The sequence below is a fragment of the Octopus sinensis genome, linkage group LG3 (assembly GCF_006345805.1).
Source record: "Octopus sinensis linkage group LG3, ASM634580v1, whole genome shotgun sequence".
Lineage (NCBI taxonomy): Eukaryota > Metazoa > Mollusca > Cephalopoda > Octopoda > Octopodidae > Octopus > Octopus sinensis.
The window spans coordinates 135,322,250-135,330,009 of record NC_042999.1 but is presented as its reverse complement, the minus strand read 5'-3'; the positions used below and the strand labels follow the sequence as shown (position 1 = coordinate 135,330,009).

The 7,760-nt window shown below is 34.0% G+C and overlaps 1 protein-coding gene across 1 annotated transcript in view; it reads left to right on the top strand.

Moving 5' to 3' along the window:
* The first annotated feature begins 159 nt into the window (after positions 1 to 159).
* Positions 160 to 7,760, top strand: part of LOC115209066 (synaptogyrin-1) — a 74,230-nt gene continuing 66,629 nt past the window's right edge. The window contains exon 1 of the mRNA XM_029777144.2: positions 160 to 310. Within this exon, the coding sequence (XP_029633004.1) occupies positions 209 to 310 (102 nt within the window). The 5' untranslated portion in view covers positions 160 to 208. The remainder of the gene's footprint in view (positions 311 to 7,760) is intronic.

The following is a 7,760-nucleotide window of genomic DNA, read 5'->3' as shown; positions in this document are numbered from 1 at the left end:
GAAATCATCCGAATAAAATATTACTTTACTTTTTTAAATTATTTGTCTAAATGTAATTTATATTTAAAAATAATCAATTTTCAATACAATAAAAAAAAAAATAAACAATTTTAACTTTGACGTATTGCGTCTCGGCTTGAGTTCTTAATTTATTGCACATAATTGTTGACGTCACAGTGTTTTGCGTAGTTATTGAAACAAATCCAAGATGTCGAGTGGAGGTGCTTATGGTGCTGGCAAAGCTGGTGTTGCATTCGACCCTCTGGTATTCTTCCAACGGCCACAAGTTATTATTCGGATAATTAGTTGGGTATGTGGTTGTGTTTTACTCTCATTTCCTCACACGGTTACTTATTCTGTTTTCTCTACTGTCGCCTCTTTCAAACCTTCTTTCCACCTCATATAATCTACCTAATGTTACCACCTAATCAGCTACACATCGATCTGTCAAAGATCGGCGGTCCAGATAGTTTATAATTAACTGCTTACTATTGTTAATAGCTAAATTCCTTCTGTAAATTATGCATTTTTCTCGTCTTTTATGTTGATCGATTGATTCTTCAGTCGATCACACTTTAATTTCATTTGGTCCGTTCTATTTTTTTTTTTATCTTGTTACAGCAACATTTTATTAAGTAACTTTTATCTTTCTCTTACAAATATAATTTTTGTACAGATATGTTTCTTCTTTCCAAAATCATGTCTTATGCCTAACTAAAACATTTAGCTCCTTTTTATCATTAATTCTTTAAAAAATGAAACCATCTTTTATTGAATAGAAAGAGAAAGTAGCAGAGGCTCTCCTAATTATATATTCATTGAGACACGAATCGAAGGACCAAAAATATATCAAGACAGCTATTTCACTACTTAACGCTGTTGCATTCATTATTTCTTTCATTTACTGTTAACATGCCTTGTTTACTATTAAAAAAGATAATTTTCGGTAACTAGATTCAACCAAATCCAACATTAGATTCTACACAATCAAAACTTCGATTCCATTTAACCATTTATTTTCTGTTTATTTCATTTGAAGCTATTTTATTGTCGAATTGACTCTATTTACGTAATCTTAATTTCTCGTGCGATTGGACACCTGTTTTTGTTCTATGAATTAATAAATTTCATTTAATTGCTCATCTGAGTTTTCAGAATTTAGAAGCGTATTTTTTTTCTTTAACTTTTACAAGCTCTGAAAACACATACACGCATTACTTCAAAAATCAAGTGGACCAGTATTGAAATAGAACTAAATGCGTGAAGTAGTTATGTTAAATTACTAATTTATCATAGCATAGGTATCAAAATATCTTTATTATGGCAGAAATAAAGAATGTGTGTCTGTGTGTGTGTCCTGCAAGGTTACACCATCCCAGCTTATCTGTTGCTACACTTTCTAGTTTATTCCCACTGGTTGATATATTTTATCTTTTTAGTTGCAGATAGACGAAATTACAATACATTTATTGTGAACTAAAATACTGTTGTCACTAATGACTATTCTATTTCTGTTTTTTATCTTTGCCATACATACATCTACAGTTTTGCCAGTCACCCTTACAGATTTTTTTGTCCTATCGAAATCCCCCGATTTTAATTTTGTCTTTGATATATGAGCAATCAGTATGCGACTATGCAAATTGTGGAATGTGGAAGTATTATAATGTTTTATTAGCCCAACCACCCACCTTTTGCAGCGGAGAAATCCTACTGTTTGCTAATGCTACTACTATTTAGTACAAGCAGCTGCCTCCGCCGCCGCCGCCACCACCACCACTACTACTACTACCACCGCTGCTTCTGGTGTCGTACTTTCACTTTTGCTTCTCTGCCTGTTAATCGCTGCTGCTACAGCACAAACCTAAATTCCTCAACCGATCATTTTCCCATCTGTTCACCTTTCCAACTGGTGATCAGTGCAAATTGTAACAGTGTTAGGTATTTTGTGTATGTATATATGATAGAAAGATGGAAGGATAGATAGATCCTGTGTAGGTGTTATAATACACACATACACACGCATATAAAGTCATAATGTGGCTTACTGGCAATGAAAAAAATGCAGAATGATTTAATGTCTGTTTTAGTTAGTGGTCATTGTTTCATAACCAAATGTGTTTTTATTTCGCTTCTAAAATTTTAGAACACTCCCAACACCCAGTCAAAGTAGGATGTTTAGTGGTAGCTGTGAATTTAATACGCCTAGTTTTCAATTTTTTTTTCTCTCTTTTATTCTTTTTAAAATGTCATTTCCTCTATTATTGAGTACCAAGGAGATACTAGACATTCTAGAATTTATTAAATTGTTATATATTTTATAACTGTGGCCCTTTCCATTTAATCAAATTGTCGGAGTTCGAATTCACTGAAAAATTTATTTTGCCGTTTTTTTTTTCTATCGTTTTTTTTTAATCCTATCATCGAATTTATGCATACTTATTATGTAATTGCTTGTCCCAAAGATTTCTCTCCCTCCCTCTCTATCCCCCTCTCTCTGTCACACAGACACACACACACACACACACACTCACTCACTCACACGTCATTTCAGCCGTTCGATTTATTATAATCATTCCTCCCCTTCCTTTCTTCATTGAATAACCCACTTCCTTTGGTGTCTTCCTTATGCCTGATTACATTCCTGTTTATGATTTTATTATAGATTTCCAAATCCCAATATTGCTTTACGAATGTTTGATCTGAACGTATTTTCTCTTTCTCTGATGCGAGGCGTAGTTGGATAATTACAATAATTAACAGTAATTACAACATATGAAGACTTCGGCTGTAGCGATTTACCAAGTAGTGGAATTGTTAGTTACATGACTACTACATTGGGAAATACGAATAGACATACCCCATATACATACATATATATATATATATATATATATATGATGTGTGTCCACGTATATATTATATGTATATTAATATATGTGTATCAGTGTACTCATTTATGTTTTCTGATGTCAGATCAGTTCCAGAGTCTTTTCCTTGTAACCTTGAAAAATCAATGTCGTATATTATGTAGCCATACGAAACTAGATGTACATAGGCACGCATAATATATGTTATATAATTATAATACACGCATCTATCTAGCGACATATATATATATATATATATATATCGTGAATTATATATTAATACTAAATATATATATATATATATATATTATATATATATATATATATATATATATATATATATCGTGTATTATATATTTAATACTAAAACAATATATATATTATTTTAAAAATGCATGTGTTCCAATGTGTGTGTATGTACATATATTTGTATATACATATGTGTGTATGTGAATATTTCTAATATGGATGTGTACCATCATTTAACGTTCGTCTTCCATGCTGGTATTGGTTAGACGGTTCGACAATGTCTGATGAGTCAGAGGACTGCATCGTGCTCTGGAGTTTGTTTTGGCATGGTTTCTATGGCAGAAAGCTCTTCCTAACGCCAACCACTTTACAGAATGTACAGGGTATGAATTTGCTATGTAACCCATTAGACTAAAATATCCCCTTAACTGAGAGGGAGTACAGAAGAGAAGGAGGCAACTATACGCAAGATATTGATAATTAAAGAATGAAAGCGGAACAGAAACAATGTGATTACCCCACGTTAAGGGTGGGTGGGAGTTATTGGGGTGATGCCAAAAAGAGAGATAAAGATGGTGGTGAAATAAAGAGATAAAGATGGTGTCGGCATACCCTCAAGGTACAGCAGGAATGAATAAAAGAGAGAGACTGGAGACAAGATCAGGAAGGGTTGATGGTGAAAATTGTAAGAGTGTGGGAAAAGCCGGGAGAAATAGTTAAAAAGAGTGGAGGGTGGTCATTAATAAATATGAATTGGGAGAGGTGGTAAGGAAGTGGGTCAGAAGAGAGGATGTTATGATTCACAATACTGAAAAGGTGAAAAGCAGCAAAATAAAACTGTTGACAGGGCCAGAATGAGGTAGGGGGAGGTAAGTGAAAGTGGGAGGTAAAAGTTACAAGACTGTGTGGTGGGGGAGAGACAAGCTGATAGGGGTAAAGCAGGGCAAAAGTACATAGAGGTGAATGTAGCCAGAGGCAAGCAAAAATGAGGGTTCTTGTTGACAGGACATAAGAATGAGGTATGGGTGTAAAGAGGGAAGGAGGGATATCTAATCACTTTACAAAGGGGATCAATAAGATGGAAGGGACAGTATTGTGTTTTTTTCTGTGCCTCGTCAGGTGATCAATTGAGAATAAGAGGTGAGAGAGAGAGAGACAATATTAAGAGTGTGTATTGCATCTGTCATTCATGCTAGCATGAGTTGATCATCTTTACATGTTTGTGTGTGTGTGTCTGGGTCAGATGACAGAAACATCTGGCTCAATCATCTCCATCAATAAAGTTCATGCTGTTGTGTCAGTCATGTCATTTACATTGGTGGGTGATCCCCAAGCACCTCTGATGTTGCAATGGAAGGGGTCAAAAGACCTAAATAGCTGTTTCACTGCCTGATGAGATATCAACTCCTGCAATCAGAGGAGAGTAGCAGTATCTTCAGCACACAAGTGTTTACCCTAAAAATGTGTCTGCAACATGCATATGTATATTGTGTATGAATATATGTAAATAAATATGCATATATATCTTATATATAATAAAATGGAAGGTGTGTGTGTGTAGGCCTTTTTCTTGATCCTCCTTAAAATCAATATCTTTCATCTGATTTCGCACACGCTGAGAGCATACATCACTTACGTTCGAGAGATGGTCATAGACTCTTCAAATTTTCCACATAATGAGTAATGCCGCCCCTAGGGGATGAAAACTCCTATTAGGTAAATAACAAATACCAACAATCGTTCTTCAAGGGACATTACTCTTGATGGCGTAGCTATGCTACTTTCACTTTATCTTCTACTACAGTTTTTACAATGCCCATTCACTGTAAACTGCCAATATTTGCACATTAGTGCTTCCTTGAAGTAGCCATGCAATTTAAATCAACTTTCAATTATTTTTTAGATGCCTTCAGACATTAATCCATATTATATTCTCTGCTTCTACTCATACAAAGTTGTGACAATTATAAGTTTTTACAATGTCCATTCACTGCTAACTGCCGATATTTGCACATTAGCACAGGGCTGTTCTTGCACCTACAAATGCAGGTGTCATCACTCTTAACTACAACTTACTCAGTAAGCTGCCTTCTTGAGAATGTTGTTACAGATCAGCTGACACTGTTACCAACCTCTGTCAGGTTACACACTTTCCAACAGAATTTCTCAACTCCCAACATCCTCCAGGACACCCTCCCCATGAACTTCACTTAAAAGTCAGTTGCCCTGTCATCCTCCTATGCAATCTAAACACACCCACACTATGCAATGGAACTCACCTTGTGGTCAAATAAATGATGGGCCATGTCATTGAAGCCCAAATTATCACAGGACATGGCAAAAACGATACCATTTTTGTTCCAAAAATTCCGCCCATCCTAGCAGACTGCTCCTACTGTACACCAGTTTCCTCTCAAACTCAGCTTCGTCATGACAATTAACAAAGCACAAGGTCAATCGCTGAAAGTTATCAGATTGGACCTTTGAACATCATGCTTTTCACATGGACAGTCCTATGTCGGTTGTTCCAGAGTTGGCCATCCAGATAACTTATTCATCTATGCCCCTGAAGGAAAAACCAAAAATGTCATCTACAAATCACCCCTACAGTAGTTACTCCTCTACTGTGATCTTCACATCTACGCCAAACTGTGGCCATTAGCAGTCAGACTTCCTACAAGCATTTCGTTGATATTTTGCTTCATTTCTGTGATTGCTGTTAGCAGAACATTACCTTCAATGCCCCTTCTTACTTCTTGCATGCTGTTCACTCATAAGCATACTTTGACATCTATTTGACATCTATTTTTGTACATGCCATTATTCTATTTGCGTGTTTGCTATAAATGTTTGCTTTTGTTTATCATTGAAAAAGACTCCAATGCGGTTGTGTTGGGCATTATGAATAAAATAACTACATGCTACAAAATGCTTCAGGTTAGATATAGGATCCCTAATGCCTACTGCTATTGTGATCTCATTTCATGGACTTTCATTTATTACTAACTGCCAAGTTTGTGTTAAAAAAACTTCATTCATTACCTTGGGTGCTTAATGCCATATAATAAACTGTAAATAAAATTGGTAATTATACATTTTACATTTATCAATTTGAAACGACTTCTAACTGTGGGCTAACTCAACTTAAACTGTCCAAAGGAGTGCGCCATTATAATAAATTACACTGTCAAAAGGACAGGTGCATTTGCTAGTATATATAACCATCATTATCATCATATATACAATGGGAGGTAGGGATGGATATATAATATACATATAAATGTCTGCATTTATATGTATCTATATATTTATGTGTGTGTACATATATATATATACCTATAACATTCTCTCTCTCTCCATATATATATATATAGTGCAAATGTATATATTGTAATATATATGTATGTATATGTATTGGTTTCATTTCTAACTCACTCCTAAATGTAAGTAGCCAAGTAGCTCCCCTCCGACAAGAACCCACTCTATACCAACTCTTTCTTTTCTTTCTTTAACTCTCACTTGCTAGCATAAAGCCCCTCCCCTTAGGTTTTGTGGACTTGCAAGCTGCAAGGAGACCTCACTAGTGTTGGTTGCATGAAAAAAGAAGCCAGTATACACTGTAAAGTGCTTGGTATTAAGAAGAGGATTTGGCTATAGAAACCATACCAAAGCAACACTGGAGCACAATCCAACCCTTGAACATATCAGATCCTGTCAAACCATCCAACCCATGCCAGCATGGAACATGGACTTAAATGATCAACATGATGCTATATGGCAATCTCTGTATCATAATTAGATACAACATTGAAAGCCAGATAAACTGGGGAATTTGTACCAGTATACATATATAGTGTTAGAAAATACAGAACTATATCACTAGCAGATGATAATCATCCAGTAGTGGAGGCGGCATTGCGAAATGTGTCATTCTACCTCTAGGGACTTTGTCAGTCACAGGTGTCCACTGGCAATCATCATGCTAAAATAAAATCAGCTAATATCAATATTGGAATTAGCTGGCTGGCTGCATAAAATGAATTTTGGGCAGCAGACGCAGTATTAGTTCAAAATAGCAATCTGTGTATTATACTTAAAGTAAATATATAATTGAAAACTAGAAGAATGTATGCATATATGTATATGTATGTAAGCATATATGTATATATATGTATGCATATATGTATATATATATATATATGTATGCATATATGTATATATATATATGTATGCATATGTGTATATATATATGTATGAATATGTGTATATATATATGTATGCATATGTGTATATATATATATGTATGCACATATGTGTATATATATATATGTATGCACATATGTGTATATATATATGTATGCATATATGTATATATATATGTATGCATATATGTATATATATATATGTATGCATATATGTATATATATATATATGTATGCATATATGTATATATATATATATGTATGCATATATGTATATATATATATGTATGCATATATGTATATATATATATGTATGCATATATGTATATATATATATATATGTATGCATATATGTATATATATATATATGTATGCATATATGTTATATTATATATTATATGTATGCATATATGTATATATATATATATATGTATGCATA